This window comes from Arvicanthis niloticus, chromosome 8, assembly GCF_011762505.2.
Source record: "Arvicanthis niloticus isolate mArvNil1 chromosome 8, mArvNil1.pat.X, whole genome shotgun sequence".
NCBI lineage: Eukaryota > Metazoa > Chordata > Mammalia > Rodentia > Muridae > Arvicanthis > Arvicanthis niloticus.
The window spans coordinates 27,079,266-27,099,086 of NC_047665.1; the positions used below are offsets into that span (position 1 = coordinate 27,079,266).

The 19,821-nt window shown below is 40.4% G+C and overlaps 1 protein-coding gene across 1 annotated transcript in view; it reads left to right on the forward strand.

Moving 5' to 3' along the window:
* Positions 1–19,821, forward strand: part of Lyrm4 (LYR motif containing 4) — a 120,831-nt gene that overhangs the window by 18,607 nt on the left and 82,403 nt on the right. The window contains exon 2 of the mRNA XM_034510763.2: positions 5,052–5,172. Coding sequence (XP_034366654.1) covers positions 5,052–5,172 — 121 coding nt within the window. The remainder of the gene's footprint in view (positions 1–5,051; positions 5,173–19,821) is intronic.

The following is a 19,821-nucleotide window of genomic DNA, read 5'->3' on the forward strand; positions in this document are numbered from 1 at the left end:
CTTAATTGTGTTGTGACTTTCTTTCTAGCCCTAATTGTTGTTCATGAGTGTGCTTCCAGAGTTAAGACTTTTGCTACTCTCTACTCGGTTGTGATGGTGCTGCCCCTGTGGATATTTCTGTTGGAATCCACAAAAACGGTTTCCTCCATTCTCTGGAAAGATTGCCTTGTCTTTCATTCATCGCTCTAGCTTTCCTGCCTGCCTTCTGACCTTTCTTTCCCCCACTCTTCTTATAGATGTTTTTTCCCTTGCCTGTTCTTCTATAATATTAGGACATCCCCGGGGCTCTGTCCAGCTTCTCTTTGGTATCTATTGCTTTCACTGGGAAAGCTCTTCTGGCCCTGTGGTTGCCTCTCACCACCAGCCTGTCTCTCTCCTGAGCTCTGAGGGCCTATTTCTGGAACCCTGTTGAACACAATACCTGTTGTCCTGGTGTTAGTAGTATTTCTAGGATCTTGAATCTCTGAGAAACTGCATAAGAACCTGAGCATGAAAAGACCTTTGATTGTATGCAAAGACCTGGTTACCTAAAGGGCCAGAATAGAAGGGGGGAATTTTCACATCACACATTTTAGACCTTTGACTTCTTTTTGAAAATACTTGTCTCAGAAGCATAGTGTCTTAATTTATGTAGCCACTTCTCCGATGTTGAACATGTATGTTTCTTCCTATTTATAATGAAACCATATCTGTAATGAGTATTCTACATCTAACTTTTTCTAGATTACTTCCATGGGATAGATCACATAAGGTGAATTTTTAAAATTAAACTTGAGGGGTATTATTATCCAATATTATGCTACAGTCCCAGCACGTGTTCCCAACAGCTGGGTGACTTAATTCCTTCTCTTTATCTAAATATGTTGCTAGCTGAAGATGAAAGAAATGGTACTTCATGCATTTCTTGAATGTGTCCTAGGGCCGGCCATTCATAGAGCTCTGCCCTTCTAGATTTAGTCTCTGTGTACCCTCCTTTAAAGTGCTGGCCCATGCATGCCTCTACTCACTGATTTACCAGGGTCCTTGTTGTTTTGCTTGACTTAATGTGTGGTGTTTATTCAAGTAGGATATTAATCCTTTGTCATATCTGTTTCTAACTGATTTATATCTTTAGAAATGAGTGGTTTGGAAAACAAACAAACAAACAAAAAAACCTCCAGCACAAAAACACTTAGTGTACACAGAGCTAGATTGCCTCGAGGAGAGAACTGAAGAAGAGGCATACCTTCCCACATGTCTGGTGGTTTATCCATGCAAAAGGTGCTAGAACAAGTAGGAGAGATGCCCAGGTGGCCCAGAGTTCTTGATAACCGATTTGACTGTGATCTCTGGACAGTGGAAAGAAATGAAAGAATATTAAACAGAAGTATAGTAGGTTGTATTGATAGTTCCCCCAGAATTCAGAAACTTTGCGTTGGTCCCCAAGGTGTGTTTTCTTGTGGTAATTTAATGGCTTTGCTATACAACCCTTCAGTTTTCATTGCTTCCTTTTGAAACAATTAAATTCAATTATTTCACTTCCTCTTGGTGCTTATATCAACAGCTCTTTCCCTCTAAGGCTCTCAGCCACTGTTTGTAAGACAGGCTCAACACTTGAACTGTTTGTAGGAACACTTGACAGTGTTGAGAGATAAGATGACCTTTTTAAGCTTTTCTGTGCCAGAGATCATTTTTATAATGCCTTTTCAATGAGTAACGGCTTGGCTTGGCTTAGTCCAGGCACTTATCAAATAATGGATAGTTTGTTAACCTTGGGTGGCATAGTTTAGGATTGAAAGGTTCAGAGCCCAGCATTGCCACATACTAGGTCAAATCTGTCTGAGTCAGTGTGTGAGGACTGAATGAGAAAAGACATATCAGGTGCCATCCACCTCATGGTTGGTACTGAACTGTGGCTTATTAATGCTTTGTTATCCTTGTGGGCGGCCATGTGTATAAAGTAGTCTCTTTCTTTGAGGATTAGAATATGTATAGCTGAGCACATATCTGTCATTCACTGTCATCTGCTTCAAGGTCTTTCTCCTTTAACATTATTGTCTTCTCCAACCTTGGAGTTGGAGATTTGTAAGTAGATATCTTAACACTGTCCACTAGTTGTTAAAATTTAATAAGTCTTGTCAAGTGTTTACACTCAACTCTGAGACATTCCCTTCCGTTATAACTTTAATTACCTAAGTAATTTGATTTGTTCACTCTTAGTATTCATGTTATGTTCTTTCATCTTATTCTAGGGACTTCTCACTAACTTTCTTTGACCTTAGTGTCCTGAGTATTAAAGGCATACACCCCCACACCCACCTAAAACTTATGATAATGTTTTACACAAAAAATTTAGTAGTCCACTTAGTTCAGTGTGGATATTAAGGCCTGGTGAGTCGTGAGACTTAATCCTGAGAAGTAAACAGATGATCATGTCAGAAAGGTTTACAACAGGGCATAGACTCAAAGATAAGAAAGGATAAACCAGTAAGCTAGACAATAGGAAGAGTTAAGAACCTCTCTCCTTGAAAAGAATTTAAGGCAGAAACTCAAGCAGTTAATCATATCACATCCACAGTCAAGAGCAAAGAGAACATACGCACTTCTTTTCTCACTTGGACCCAGTTAGCTTTCTTTTAAACAGTTCAGGGCACAGCCCATGAAATGGTGCCACTCCCCTTCAGGGTGGATATTTCCATCTCAGTTAATAATCAAGACACTCTCCCATAGACATGCCCACAGACTAACCTCATACAGGTAATTCCTCAGTAAGGCCCTTACCTGGGTGGTTTTAGCTTGTTTCAAGTTGACAATTTGAACTACCCAGTACTGAGGGCAGTTGGAGGTTGGGTGTTTACTCTAAGGAGACCACATAAAAGAGTTGAGCTATTTTGTCAGTGGGATACTTGACTTGGGTTTGGATGGCAGACAGTCCACACTTTGAATGCTGATGAAAAATGACAAGTGAGAGGTCATACATGAACTGGTCAGGTCGTTCTTCGGATTCTAACATGGATTTGAGCATTCAAGTGCTGGAGGCTGTGATTGTGGCTTGCATCCTTTTAGCACGCAGCTCTGTGCACAGAGTGCATGTATTATGTAGCATGTGAGTGTTAAACTTAATTTCTGGCAGCATCTCCCTTTGAGGATCATCTGTTAACATGAACTGTATACAGGCTGGCTGACTCTGTCATTATAGCACTGCACATTTTTATTTGAAATATTCATAGTGATATAAGCAAGAGGCTGATCATCACAGTGTGTTTAATGATAAATGTTTTCCCTTAGTTACCAGAATTAAATACATTAAAAGAGGAAAGGAGAAAAAAACTGTAAGAAACAGATTCAAACAGGATTTAAATAACTGGTGGTTCACCGTCCCACAATGTAAGGATTCTGTGGATTGTGTTGACCTTCCCCAAACTGACAATTTGGAGTAGAGTGGCATAACTGGGAAAGAAACTACCCATGCAAAAATATGTCTGTGGTTCTGAGCCAGTGATGTGCCTTCTCTTAGAGCCAGTAACACTCCATGCCAAAGGGTAAAAAAATAGAAGGGCACCATGGTATGGTCATGTCAAAGGTATGTCTAGAAATTGAAATGAGGTTTTTGACATTGTGTGTATTTGTGTGTGCATGTGTGTGTACCTGTGTTTGTATTGGGGAGGATGACATATAAATTTCACAGTGCATATATGGAGGTCAGAGGGCAACATTGTGGAACTGGTTTTCTCTTCACTTTTATGTGATTGCTAAGAATCAGACTCAGATCACCAGACTTGAGCAGCAAACACCTTTACCCACTGAGCCTTCTCTCCAGCTGGCTTTGGCGTCTTTAACTCTAAGATATATATAGCTCAATTTCCTTAGGCTAGGGCTTTGGAAAGCTAGGAGACAGTAAAAGTGTAGAGCCAAGTCTTCTGAACTTGACCTTAAGCTAAGATGGTATGAGTTGTAGAACATTTTGAGTAACTCTGATTTTCTTAAACTTTGGAGAATTTTACATTTATTTCCATTCTGTGAAGTTTTCTTTCTCTTTTAGGTATTCTGAACCACTTGCGTGTTATTAAAAAAAAAAAAAAAAATCAGGGTATTGATGGCTTCTCTAGGCTGTGGTGTTCTTGCCAAAGCTTTGCTGAATGGTTGAAGGGTATGAGCAGAGCTCAATAGACAGGCACATGCTTTGCCTGGAGCTCCAGCGACAAGAAAAAGCTGACAGTGGAGATCAGTTCTTGTTATAAAACCAGTTTGCAAGTAGATTAAAATATTAGAATTAAGCCAGGCGGTAGTGGTGCACACCTTTAATGCCAGCACTCAGAAGGCAGATGGATCTCTGAGTTCAAGGACAGCCAGGGCTACACAGAGAAACCCTGTCTTAAAGAAAGAAAGAAAGAAAGAAAGAAAGAAAGAAAGAAAGAAAGAAAGAAAGAAAGGAAGAAAGAAAGAGGGATGAATATATATTAGAATTAAGCAAAGAATGGAAATTCATGCCTATAATCCCAGTATTCCTCAGGCCAAGGCAGAAAGATCACAAGCTATAGACCACCCTGTCCTACATGGCAAGACCTTGTCTAGAAAAAGTAGAATTAAAATAGTTGGTACCATGAAGAACAGCAACAGTGTGTCATTTTAAAAAAGTACACCAAAGATGCCATGGGCCTGCTTACCTAGCCGTCATATAATGGACAGGAATTAGGAGGCTGATCACTGTCCTTGTACATGCATATGAAATGCATCATTTGTCCTCTGAATCTGTGGTTTGTCTCTTCATAGTAAAGATTCAATTATCCGTGCTAATGGAGGGAAACCAGACATGCATAACTGTGAAGGGCCAGTGGTCTAAGGAGTATCCCAGCAACAGTTTGCCATTTGTATGTGACTTATTTGGGATAGACTTGTTTTCCTAAAGCTGCTTGCTTAGCCATCCTCAAATAGACAAGCAAAGATCAAACTGGGTTATCTGTAGGAGAATATCCAACCATTAACTCTAGAGAAAAAAATATTTTAAATTCATTTAAAAGCAGAACTTCATACCTGCTGACATCTTTTCTTTTTTTCTCTGAATTCATTAGAATGTATGCTGTCAGGAGAATAAGAGATGCCTTCCGAGAAAATAAGAATGTAAAAGACCCCGTAGAAATTCAAGCCCTGGTGAATAAAGCCAAAAGAGACCTTGAAATAATCCGCAGACAGGTAAGATGGTTCAGTGACAGACTGCTTTTCATTGTTCGTCTTCAGCTTTGACAGTCCCTCCTGGATTGGACAGCACTGCTTTGGTGTTTGTGATTTACACCACAGGATGGTGAGGCACTGTCCTCTTTCCTAATGCAGACATACAAAGATAAACTGTCCTATCACCAGATTCAAGGACATTCTACAGGAAAATACCAGCTTTCTGGGATTCCTGGGGCCTGGTTCTTCTAGGAAACTGAGCTCTGAGCTCTTAGGCTTTATTGAAGTTCATGGTTTCAGTGTGAGAAACCCCAGGGAAAAGAAAACTGTGTTTTAATCCAAGTGTTTTTAGGATGTTCTGTACATGGCTATGTGGCACATACCAAAGCATAAATATATCCTACTTTCCTAATATTTGTCATCAGAATTTAAGATGAATAGAATGGGTTACAAGCATTAGGTATGTTACCATGTGACAGGTGTGTTTCTAGACAGAGTGTATCTGCTTACATGCTGGCCCACAGTGAAGCTGAGAGGTGTTTCTGATTTCGTTCTGCATCACCCTGACTCGGGCTTGTTTTTCTGGATCTTTGTAAGGTGAGCCTAGCCTATATGCAGCATAGTCTCCTGGCTATGCAATACTATAGCATCCGACTTCTGAATAACTGAAATGTCAAAGACTACTGTAGTCTCCTATTGATCGGCTTTCTGTCCTAAACTTCCCATTTCACTTTTCTTCAAATTGCCATAGCTCCATTTCTTTTTTCATCTGTTTTCACTCTTATAGCAAATTTGTTTATGAAGTGCTAAGTACGGAGGGTGAACATTTGCAGAGCTCTGTTGTGTTCTAGTATGGCTTTGTTGGTTCCCCCCTTAGAAGACTCCTGCATGGCCAACGTCACACCACATTCAGTCTTTCCCTGGTTCTTTTCGTAGTTGTCTCAAAATAGAAGTTAAACAAGAAAATAGTATGAAAAATGAAATTTGCATTTTATGTCAACATTAAGTGTGTTTCTGTTTTTACAAAGTGGAGCAAATTCTTCTTGAGTAGCATCAAGACTGAGAATCCTCTGAATTCTGAAATTACCTAGCGAGAGAATATCAAGCCACATTCAGCCATGCCTAGGGAATGATCATCAGCTTAAGGCCTACACAAGCTAATAAGGTCACCAGGAAAAGACCAGTCCATACATTTGCATACACTTGAGAGCTACAGCTACATGAGTCACTTGGAAAACTTGAGGCTGATGGTGCTTTCCAGGCTCCAGTGGTTGCATCATTTCATGGGATCCTCTAGCAGTAGAACTCAGGAAAATAAGCAGCTTGATTCTGTGCATTGTATAAACACAAAACAATCCTGTGCTTCTGCATGTTTCTCTGTGTAGAGGTCAGCAAGCATGATCAGAATACAAACTGCATTTGAAACAGGACCACCATCTCTCATGTCATCTTTAACTGTTTGTATTGCCCTGCGGTTTGAAATGGTGAAACTACTCTCAAAAGATAAGCCAGGGTTAGGGTCATGGTTTCATGATAGGACACTTGCCTACTGTTCACAAGGCCCTTTAAGTCTATCCCCAAAACTACAAAGAGAAAATATCAAAAAATATAAAAAGACCAGACAGACCGTGGCCTTCTGCCAACTTCCCAGTGAGTATACACTAAAAACATCATGAGAAATGAACTGTGAACAAGCTAGTGGTGCCTACCTCAGGACAGCCCAATGACTGCACTTTCCTCATGAGGGATGTACACTGCCTTCTTCCAAGGCCGGGGTTGCCATGTTAGATCTTACTGCACCGGAAAACTTAGTCAGTTACATCTGAGCAACCAGCCAATTCCTATTTGCTTCCCTTTTGTGTCAAGTCTTCTGAATCCAAGTGCCACATCTACCATAGTAGAGTACTAGCTGAGCCGACTTGCTATAAGCTGCCATACGCTGGCCTTAGAGCAAAGGCCTAAAGGAGGAGAGGAGACTAGATTGTCATACCATCCTCTGCACTGGCCACTGTCATAGCCATGCGAGTTGCCTTACTTGTATCCCCTGGGATCTGTTTACACACCAATATGATCATTTTCCAAAAAAAGATGAGATCCTCTCACCATCCTGCTGAACTTTCCCCAGAGGCTTCAAAGAAGCATCTTAACAATAAGTCTGTAATTCTTGTGAGATCCTCAGAGGCCCTTCACTGTTTTCCTGGCCCTCACCCACACTGTTCCCATTTGCTGGGCACGATGCACAGCCAGCTTTCACCTACCACTTTCCAGAGGAATCCAGCCAGATTCACATGCCCCTTATTCTTCAGATTACTTATCAGTACCTAAAATACTAGTATGCAGAGCCTTATCTGTTTTGCCCCACCCTATGAGGACAGGATCTGACCTGTGCCATAGTCACTGTCCACAAGAACCTATCTACACTAAGTCCAAACTTGAGCTCCCAGTGTATGACCTTGAACAGGACACTTAACCCCTCAGTGCCTAGTGGGAAATACAAATGGAATTGTGGTAGGCATCCAATTAGGTAATATATGAAAAGCCCTGAAATGATAGTCACACCTGAGAAATATTTGCTATTCTTATCTACCATATAAAGAACAGTCTCACATAGAACTAACTCCTAGTGTTGGTTAACTAAATGGAAATGTGCGATTTGTCCCAAGATTACCTTGTGCACAGGATCTGTGCTGCCAAAGTTGTGTAGTCTCCTTCCTGTCAAGCCCTCTTCTGGAGCTGGTGGACCCCAATCACACAATTCAGCCATAATTCCCCTCAGTCCTTTGAACCAGAAGCCTTGGATACCAGCTCAGCTGCCAGATACACTGATGCTAAAGACAATTGTCCAGCTGAAATCCCCCCACTTCATATGATGTGGCCTGCTAGTCAGCTTCTCAGGGCAGCTTCCCCTGTCACTTTAATCATCCCTGATGCTGAGACCACCAAAAGCACAATAAGATTTTTCAATTTTTAAAGAACTCTCCAAACAAAACCTAAGGTTCAGGAAAGCTTTTTCCAAGGCCAAAGGCCAGACATGAGCTCAGCTCTGTTCATTCTTTAGCAAACTCAGAAGTTCATGGACATGATTAGCTCCTGGCTCAGTAGAAACAGATAGATAAAAGTCATACTTGCCTTTCTGTTCCCAGAATGATAAGAATGTCACTTCCCTAGCTCAGCCTCTCCTCGGGCCAGTCAGTCTCTCTCCACATGCTTCATATGCAAGATATTGAATCTCCATTGTGGCAACCCCAAGGGATTCAAAGTGGCACCAGTATTTCTTAACCTTCACAGAGCAGTGGGCATTGTTCTCATTTCAGGAAGAAGCAGATTGCTTTTCTGTGAGCAAGTCAGCCTCCTACTTTGTACCCATAATAATGGTCACACATGTACCTGTTTTTTTCCTTGACATTCTTGCCAGCTTTCTTCCTGAAAATTGCAGTCTGGTGTGCCTATCTCAAGTCTCTTGGCTCTATTCACTGTATCGAATCTCAGGGCCAGCAGATGCATTACTCTGCCTTCTGCTAAACTATCATTCTGTCTGCATAAGGTGCCTCGGGAAAGACACTGGCCCATGGCAGTGTATATTAGCTTCTCTGCCAAAAGCAACTTCTGGAGTAGTTGTAACTAACCCTACCTCCCCTGTTTGTTCATCAGGTGGAATCAGAAAGGTTGGGTGACATTTAGAGTATGGACCAGATAGAGCCATCCAGTAAAAATAGACTGAGGATGGGCCTGGTGAGTAGCTCACAAGTGGACAGGCAGCAAAGAATTGCCCATGGTGTTTCCATCTCAGGCAAAGAGCAAGAAAGTCCGCCAGATTCAGTCTTGGGTCTCTTGCTGCTGAATGAGTTCCACAACCCTTCTGTAATTGCTATCAGTTAATCATCCTCATCGATTATGGTCTGCAGTTTGCCACACTCTCTGGATTTTCTAGCTTTGTTAGTTTTTTAGACAGAGTCTCACTATGTAGCTCAGGCTAGCTTCAGGCTCCCAGATGTTAGAATTAAAGGTGTATGCCACCACACCTAGCTGGCTTTTCTCCATTTAAAGGAACCTGATGTGAACACCATGGCGTGGATGATTGATTACTTGTCTTGTATTCCTTGGCTACTCTGGCTAGGGAAATGCCTCCAGCATCTTCAGCCCTTTGGGCCTTCTTTCCTGTGGTGTTCATGGAGATCATGTGTTCATCAAAAATGAAATGGTTTCTGCGTATTATGAAGTAATGTTCTGACCTTTGTTCTAAATCTAGCTTACTCACCGCATGCCTGACATGACTCTCTCACTGTCTTGTGAGCAAGACAGAGGGAAAGACTGTAGGGAGTGGAACACAGGAAATGCTTAGGGGTCTGTATTGATAAGATTCATCTTGACACATACATATGACCATGATTTCAGGAATTTCCAGCCAAGTCCTGATTGATAGCAGCTCTGCTTGAAAGATTTCCAAAACTAATTCATCTTAAAAAAAAAAAAATCATCCCATGATTTCAGGAATCCTAAATTCTGAATCCTAAATATCCTAACTAATACGAGTTTCTCCTATTCTAATATCCTAGTATCCTCCTTTCTACCTATGCCATGCAAACAGGGCTCGTTAGAGTGAAATGACTCTTGAGTGTCAGGTTCTCACATAGCAGAAAGCCTTGTTAAGGAAGTTGGTTAGTGTGCAGTGTTGGAGACAGTATATCCCACAGACCTTTTCCATAATGAAGTGAACTAGGTGAGTCTGTGATCTGTAGGAAAGGAGAATTGTTCTGTATTGAGATGTTTCTGGCCACTAGCTTCAACATACTGCTGAATATAGTACTAAAAGTATTTCAAAAGTATTTGGTAATCTTATCAAGGGCAGGAGTTACTAAAATGTACTTTGATAGAAAGACAGCAACCAGAAAACTATAGTTTCTCCTATTTCTCAAGTACTAGTATGAAGAAATACATTAGTGCCATTGTATGCGACTGCACGATAAGAAGATAAAGTGGGTGTGCGCTGGTTCCAGATGATGTCAGGGTTCAGCCATAGTAATCTTAGCACCAGTTTTCCAATAGTCATTACTTTGTGCTCCAATGTTTCTTCTTAAACTTCTTTTTTTTTAACTATGCAGCTCAGACAGCAGAGGGTTAGAATTAAGAACCTGTTGTGGAGCCGTCAGGAGTTAACAGTGTGCTATGTTAAAGATATAGGCGGTTGGAGTTTGGTTAGTCTGAGCATATAAATGAACAGAGCAAAGTATTTTTGTGTTTCTGAGTGTGAACTTAATTATTTCTATAGACTTCCAAAAGCAAACTAATTTGCTCAATTCATGAGTATTTTGAGTAGCAGATAAATTCCAAACCATATTTGTTCTTATTTTCTTTGCTGATCTATTGCTGTTTCTAAGGGATTGTTCCTCTGAATGAGCTGCTATGACATGAGCAGTGGGTAACTCTGACACCTCTGTCCTTGTCTGACACTGTACTGTGTACACCAGGACCCTAGGTGGTGATGAGAGTGAATGTGAGATCTAACTCATAATTCTTATCCTACAAAACACCTCTGAAAAAGGTAGGATTATTTTAGATTCTGCAGGGGAAAAGATAGTATATCTTTCACATGCACACATTTAGCCAAAGTACTAGTGAATATCCGGATCAAAAACATAAAATTTAGCTGTAGTTTTGGTGGGCTAAAATAAGGTTAGTTCCTATATTAGGGATATTTGTAACACACTGAAAGAATTTTACAGTCTACAAAAGTCAAAAAGTCCGAGTAACCCTAATGTCTGTTGACAGATGGATAGATATGTGGTCTGTACTTACAGTGGAGTGTGAGTCACCCCAGCTAAACATGGGTACAACACGAGAGTAGGCTGTTGAGTTAAATAAGCCTGACATGGAAGCACAGCTGCTGCATGATTGCATCTATATGAGGTAATACTGGTTATAGTCAGAGAGATAGAAACAGAACTGTGGTACCACAGGCCTAGTGGGAGATGCTGAAGGGTACACAGTTTTGGTTTCAGAAAATGAAAATATTTTAGAGATCTCATCGACAAAGTCTGAACATAGTTAACACTGTTAAACTATATAGTTGAAAATGACTAAGATGATAAAGTTTATGTTAGGTGTTTTTTCACAGTTAAAAACCACCCTAAAGTAAATTACAGCTACTTACTTAATTTTAATTGGGAAGAGTAAAATTAAATGCTTTATGTACATGTATTTGAGAGTAGGACGCTAAAGTCATTTGAAGCTTGAACTAGCAAATTTACATCTACGAACCTTCAGTTTGCTTGTTGGGAAAAATGAAACAATTATGCTCCAATTTCTAAAGCTACTTCCAGTTCTCAGCTCCCATGATTGTCATAAAAATCTGTCCCCTTCTTCTCTGCAGAAACTACTGATACATTTTCAAATAAACTCCTCTGTGGTGATCTCGCTGATCATAACTCACAGAGAACTTAATTCTGCTGAGTTTAGGCTGTAGATGAGCCAAGGTGTACACCAGCATTTATTCATCATAAATTTCACATTCTTGTCTTGGCATAATGCTTCTGCTACCAGAAAGCTGAATTATTTCTCTCATGTTGCCAACCCCTCTGCTGCAGCTTTCTTTTATTCGTGAGAAGAATTTTAGTATGACTGGAGCAAAAACAACTAGACTGTTTTCTTGCCAGAAAATGAAACAGTTAAAGAACAATATAACCTTCAGGCAAGAGAAAGATTAAAATGTTTTCCTAAGCCCCTCCCGAATGGCAGTACGGGTTTCATCTTACTTTTCCTTGTCCCCTTACCAGGTGAGCTTCTCAACTGTATTTAACATTCTTCTACCTCAGTCCAAACATTGTGCACTTTGCAGTTCTGCATGATGTCTTTTCCTTTCATATTTATAGACCACTGCTCTGTACCACATAATTGATAAGCTTTTTGGAAACAGACTTGAGATGAATTATGAGGTTTATCAGGACCTTATAGAAGCTCTTTTTTATTGAGGTTCTTCTCAGATCTAGATCTTTTCGCTTCCCTCATCTAATCTAACAGGAACAGAGCTTAAATTTTATCCTAAGGTATCAAGAAATGACTCAGCCATTAAGAGCATTGGCTACTCTGACCAAAGGCCCAGCTTCTATCCATTTCTGGCACCCACATGGATATTGGAAACATCTGCAACTTCAGTCCCAAGGAATTCAGTGCCCTCTTCTGGCCTCTATGGGCACCAGGCATGCATCTGCTACAGACATAAATGCAGGCAAAACATCCATACACATAAAATAAAAATTAATCATTTTTTAATCCTCTTCTGACAGTGCTTTCCCCTATGCCTAGATAGATCAACTGAGATTAGCTCCAAGGATCGATCTTCACTTAAAAAGTGATAATAAAGCAATCAGCAGAGGAGATGGTCATACTCTGTCTTGGACTTCAATAAAAGGCTCACAAACACAGCATGAATTTATATACAGTGACTGGAATTGCACCCAACGTGAACCCTGTATCTTTTGGATAGATGGAGCTTTGAGGTATGAATGAAATATTCTTCAGTCCCCTGTTGAAGTTTAAGAAAGAGCAAAGAGAAGGGTAGTTTAGTTTTATAGCTTGGCCTATATAGAACATTACTTTTTTTCCTGTTTGTTCAATATATAGCTGCTCTGAAGCTATAAAAAGACCTCTTCAGTGAGAATTTAGAATAATTCCCTGCCTCCCTGCTTTCTGTAGGAGTTTTCCAGTTAACCCTGAAGTCTGGGCAAGTCTTTCCAGTCAGCATTCCTGTAAAGAACATGTCTCTTATCTGTTTGCAGGGTGCCTATATGCTAAATTCCTCCAAAATGGACATGCATAAAACAAGGTTACCTTTTCTGTCTAGAAGAAACCTGCTTTCTTTTAGTAGTTCTTTAGCATGTTCTATACAGATCACTCTATATGGATATATGTGCTGTGCTTTCTCTGGACTGCACAGGAATTTCACTGGGAATTTTTTATAATAGTATCCATCTATTTCCCCCCTCACGCCACCATGTAGTCCCCAGAACCATGGCTCCTGATGTTCCATGAACTGTCTTTGAGCAGTGGTGAGGATTGCAAACTCATAGACAAGACTCTCAGTGGAGTCAAGTGGGCAAGTTGTTTGTCTACCACTGTACTGTGTCCATAAAGCAGCAGGGCCATGTTGAAAAAAGAAGGTGGGGGTAGTGATGATAGTATGCACTTGGGGTGCCACCTTGTGTCACTCTATGCACAGAGACCACCCAGAGTTCTTGGGATACGCTGTGTAAGTTTCTTTAATGATAGCCTTAAGAGACAGACATAGACAAGGTGACCTTAGGAGAGACAGACCCACACATCTACACCATTCTCACTTTTAAGCCAGCTTTCAGGAAGACTCATACTTTGGGTGGCCGTGTCTTAACAAAAGGCCAACAGGCTCTGAACATGAGAGTTGGTATGTGGGTATTTCCTTTTCCTGTGTGTTCCTTTAGATTGTATTGGAAGGTAGCAGTTTTCTTCTGCAAGTTACAAACAATTTGATTTCTACAGGCCAGGCTCCAATGTCCCTTCTTTAAAAACCACCTTCAAAAAAGTGTAAACCACATTCTCAACATGTTAAAGTTTAGCCATCTTTTTAAGAAGTATTTGCCAGAATGTCCCCATGGATTTGAGGTTGCAGCCCCAACTGTGCTTTTCCTGACAAGCAATGGCTAAAGTGGCCTTCACTGGGAAGCTTTTCGTGCCTCCCTACTCAGCTTGTTTTTTCACAAAATCAAAGCTGTAGCCAGCCATGTTACAAAGCATGGGACAAAGGGACAATGTTGCATCTTTTAGGGAGGGCAAAGAAGGGCTTCCCTTTTGCTTGTGTTGATTTATGTTTTTCTCTGGTATCCTCTGTGGGGAGATGATGACTTCTGTTTTGGTGCAAGGCACACTCATTTACTGAGCACTTACTAGCCCAGGTGGAATTTCTGTTGGGTCAAATGCATTTTACCTGTGTATCTATGACGTGCACTTTCCTAGGTAATGTTCGAAAGGTAAATTATACATCTTATTCTCAATCACCATTTGAGTTCTTTTGGTTTTGCCTTCCCTGAGCTGTAATAGGAGTAATATAAGAGAAGAAATATGTTTGAGCAAGATATACCTCAGTGAAAACATTTATTCAGACACTCTCTTCCTTGGTCATTGTATTTCATCTCTTTTAAACGTATTTATTGTTAAGTTTTTTGGCTGAAGATGAAGGGATAAATCATCATCTTTTCTCTTGCAGTGCTAAACATGGAACCCAGGACCTCACACTCTCCCACTGTTCTGCACTCCCTAGCCCTATTGTTTGAAGTTAATGTAGGTCTACACTGGGCATGTTTTTAAAACACCAGGCTTTGAGTCACAAGCTAAGTAAGGCTGTCATCTCAAGGATTAGCCAACCACAAATCGTAGACTAGCTCTAAATTTTCTCTAACGTGCCATAATGATCTTCATTGAGACAGACATATTACTATGGAAATAAGTATGTATTTAAGTATTTTCCTTTTTTCCAATCAGACCTAGCCTATAAAAAGTAAGGAATTGGGCACTTAGTTCCTGAGAAATAGTATCTTTTTTATAAATCATATGTATATAATAATCTAAATTGAGCAGCCATGTCAAGGACATTGAAGAATTGCTTGCACAGACATAGACCAACTATAACAGCTCTGTAAGTACCCACTCACAGACTTTGACCCAGGAACCAGGAGAACTATGGCCTGCTCTGACCTGGAGCCAGCCATCCCACACAAAGAAGCTGCTCCATAGACTTCACATTCTTTATATTTGATATTTTCTGACACCAAAAATAAGTGATGATACTTGTTAAATTCCCCAAAACATCCTGTGAATGGTGAATGCTGGGTTTACGTGAAGACAGACAATATCACTGGCTGCCACCATTACTGACTGTCCAGTACTCCCCAGCAGTACATGATGGCATTGTATGCTGGATTAGGTAGTACCTGGTTATGTGCTGTGGGCTATTCACTGTCAGCTGAAACAAAGGCCTCATGGAGAAAGACCTTTGACTCCTTCCTAGTGAGCATTCCTGTCCTGGGAGTCAGAAGAGCTGCTCCAATGACTAAAGTAGAGAGGAAGAAAAAATAAAGAATTTTCTTATATTAAACAAGGTCTGCCAACAGAGCCAAACTTAATGGGTTTTAGTTTTGTTTGCTTTTAAATAATCATGAGCTGTATTTGCAGTTTGTAGCTATCTGAGAGGCTGCCCACATTTTTCCTAATACTAAAGTACTTTTCTTCCTGGAAGCTTAGCCTGTTTTGGTTTTTCCTACAAGTTGATGACCATACATTCTTACATCCCACAATTCATATCTAGCACACAGCCCTAGCAGCACACAAGGCTTTCCCAGGAGCCCTTCTACTTTCACTAGCCCTGAAGGAGGCCCCCGGTGCTATTTCTTTGCCTTTCTTTCATGGTGAGATTTTGAAGTCCTCTGAACTAACAAAGTTTCCAGATGTGACTTCACACTCTAACATGTATAGCATGCTTTACTGTGACATTTTTCTTAGTCATCCTTAGCCTTATCCTGAACTTCAAACTTCCATGGAGACAGGGTTGTTTTCTTATTCACAGTATTGATCTGTGTGCCCATAGTTTTACTAAGCATTTTGCAAACACTAATAAAAGAGGAATGTTCAAACTAGAACTCAGGGCTGGTTCTGGTTCAGGCTCTTGCATCCCCATCACCTGGATACCAAAACCTGTTGATGCTCACACTTATAATAGGAAATGGTGTAATATTTTAGTATAACCCATACATATCTTCTAATTATCCCTAGATGACCTATAATACCTAATATAATTTAAATGCTGTGTTAATAGTTGCTAGAATGTATTTTTAGGGAATATGACATACTTAGTATAGATGACTGAATACACATGTGTAGAACCCATGGATACAGAAGACACAGTAGGTTAGTAGTATCTGAGCATCATGCATGTTGGTTTGTAGTTTGTTTTCTGAGACGGGATCTTACTGAGACGGGATCTTTGTAGACTGGCTGCAAATCATGATCCTCCTACCTCACCCTCCCCATTGTTGAGAGGAATACATGCATGTACCCTCTGTCTGGGTCAAGAGACATTCTTCCTTAGGCAGGTAAACGAAAGGTTTTTATTAAGATACCTGATTACATAGAAATAGACAAGAATTAGGAAGTGCTCGTGTGTGTCTTTGGTTTCTTAGAGTTAGGGATGTACCTCAGTACTAGTATACTTGTGTGGCATGTATAAGGCCCTGGATCCAATGCTGGGGGCTGGAAGAAAGGAAAGAAGGAGAGAGAGTTGAGGAGGAAGGAAGGAAGGAAGGAAAGGGAGGAAAGGAAGAAAGAGAAAGAAGAAAGACAAATTCAATAGAATCTTGGCTTACTAGTATTACATGGCTTTGTTTCCTTGAGGACAGCAACTGTCTTGGCTGTCCTTATACCTAATATAGCACCCTACACACTAATACTGCCATAGAAATTGCCTGCTGTACCTTTAAAGGAGTGACCTAGACATATTTGCATTTCTTAAATGTCAGTCAGTATATTTGGGGAAGAGGTTATCAATAAAGCAAAAGTTCTTAGGCTAACATTTGCCCATACCTTGGAACAATAATGAAAAATCATTATAATATTTTTTCTTTGTAGTTGGCAGCCATGGTATATGTATAAACTTACAGCAATTGGCTATAGTTTGGATCTTGATTATTCCCCTATAGTCCTCTCTGTGAAAGCCTTGTTCTCCAGCTTTGTGCTTTGGGGATGCAATGGAACCTATACAATGTAGGGCCTGTGGGAAGAGGTTTAATCTCTGATTGGAGTTTTGTGCCCTCATGCAGATTGTGGGATCCTGTCCCTTCCTTTTTTGTTCACTTCTCAGCCCCTAAGTACCTTTGCTGCACCTGTATTCCTACCACCCCTGTCTCACCTCAGGCTACAGTGTCACAGACAACTAGCCACAGATGGAATCCTCCAAAACTGAGCCTTTTCCTAGTTTAAGTTGATTCTGTCAAGTATTGTAGTTACAGAAAGCTGGCTTCCACAAAGTCTGTGCTTTCCTAAGAAATTTGAGAAGAAACTAGGAGAGTAAGGTAGGTAATGCTACTTGCAAAGCTACTCTTGAAGGAAAAATGGTTGTACAAAGAGCAGAATGAAAAAGACAGTTTGCTAGATCATATAGCATGGCCCTTCCATAGCCACGCCTTTCTTGGGCAGCTTCTTAGGGGAGCATATAAAGCTTCCTTTTTTCCTGTTTGTACATGAAGAGATCAGAAACAGTGGGATCGGCCTGCCTGTGATAAGCAGAGTATCAAAGGCAAGTCCAAGAACCAAGAACTACTTACTGAGCCACATTCCCCTCAGCTCCACAGCGTACAGACAGTATAACCACACAGATCAGCATACTGTAATTTACTCACTGTTACCTAGGGGAGAACACTATTTTGTGAATTCATACATGCCTGAAAATGCAGGAAGATACACAAAGCAATGTTCTTGCTAGGTGCTTTGTCTACACAGATTTTTTTGTTAGGTTTGCTTGGTTTTCTTTTTCTTTTCTTTTTTTTTTTTTTAATCAAATGTACCAAGAAAATAGAAGAAGAAGCCAAATTCGAGTCCCTAAAGTTGAATTCTGACTATGGCCTTTCAGTGACAAAGATAGAGGGGCTTATCTCTCCCCAGAATGCCAGTCTCACAGGCATTGTACATTTTACTTATGGTGACCCTTCCTGCAGACCACCACCTTTTTCAGGTAAGTAAACAGGTTTGAAAATCATCTCAGAGGAAGAGCTATAGGCTGCATATCAGTAAAGGTCAGATCAAGGCTTAAACTGAGGCTTCTGTCACCATTACTGGTAATACACAGTGCCTCAAAGTAGCATCCTTCAATTGTTGGAAGGGTTTTGTTGTTCGGTACTATGCTGTTCTGTGTTGGAATTGTATAGGTTGGGTAAACTCTCGACAACTAATGCACACTTTAGAACTTTTAATTGCATTTTAATAGAACTTTATAAAAAACATAGGATCTAATATACTTCTCTAACCTTGGGTAAATAAGCCCTTAACACCAAGCGTCATGCAGTGATAGAGGCACCCAAAGCTCCTTGTTCCTTCTGTGTGCCCTTGGTCCTTTGGAGGACACAGAAAATTGAGAAGCAGCCAATTCAAGCCATTGGGGTGCTCAGAAGTTCACTACCAGTAGAATCAGAAAGAGAATTCCCTATAGAGCAGCCAGTAGGCTAAAGAGGTAAGCCAGAGCTGAACAAAGGACCTCAGAGAGGATCACATCTGAAGTGAAGTGACTCATGGAAAGTAAACTCAAGTCCTACTGTCCTGAGTGGCTAACTCATCTTGATCATGGGACAACTCTCTAAAACCTTTGATCTCCAAACTACACCTTGTTTCAGTGTTGTTTTTAAGCTTGTTACATTTTTACAGTGATTCAGACTCTGTACAAGTTTTAGAGATTAAAAAAATTAAGCTGAAAATGTCATGCGCTTCTACTTAGTAGAATTGATTACATAGTGGGTGAGTCAGCTCAAATTCCTGTTGATAGCAATTTAAGACTTAAACATTTTCCAAATCCTGAAGAATCTAAAGATATTTTTTCCAAACAGGAAAGAACATGGTTACCTACCATGCACTTGTATTCCCAGGACCTGTTAAGCATGCATGACTGGGGTTTGGCCATCTGCTTACTCCTATTTTTCCATGATGGAAACAAGAAGCTAACATAGAAGACTAGCACATTCTATAGCAAGTGTCCCCTCTTCTAGATGCTTTAGATCTTACAGAAGTAGAATTTTTCATTCTGAATCACTTTATGGTATTGGGCAAAGAAAAGGAAGGGGGAGAAAACTACAATCTCCACAAACAACCCTAGTACAGTTCTCCTGAGAAAAGAGAAAAAAATTAATCTTAACCCCAAAATGTTTAATATGTTGCAGGACACTTGACATTTACTCTAACTTTTTATTTTATGCTGCCTTAGTGAGAAGGCCAAGGCTATCTGGTCTTGAGATCATCAAAAACAGGACTCTTCACCTTGCACAGATAGTACCCAGCCTGGACAATAGAGTCATCTGTGATACTTTAGCAAGTCCCCCAAACCCAGTCAGTCATTCTGGAGCAGTTGCATTTGAATCTCTGAGACTGGGACTCTAGCGCTAGCATTTCTGATGCTCTCCCAGAGAATTGGGGAATACAGCCCCTGTTAGAAAACCAGTATCTCACACTAAGCCTAGGAAGAACCCTTGCCTGCCTGCAGTCATCTTGAGAACTAGACAATGAGCTAAACCTGGATTCCAGGGCTGCTTTATCTTCTTACTCTTTTACAATGATTGGGGAGCTGCTTAAGTTTTAGAGTTTACAAATAAATCCATTGTAACAAAAAAATTCCCTGTGATTTTGCTCAATACGATAAGAGTACATATTTCTTATGATACTATTGGAATTGAGGGTGACATTGCAAGATAGTGTTCTTTTTTATTACATTTTTATGTATTTATTTTGGGTCTGTATGTACCACAGTACACATGGGGAAATCAGAGGGCAATTTGAGAGAGATCCTTCTCTCCTTCTACCATGTAGGAATTGGGTTCTAATTTAGGATCTCCAGCTGCTAGTAGGCACCTTTATATGCTTAGTCTTGCCAACCCATAAAACAGCATT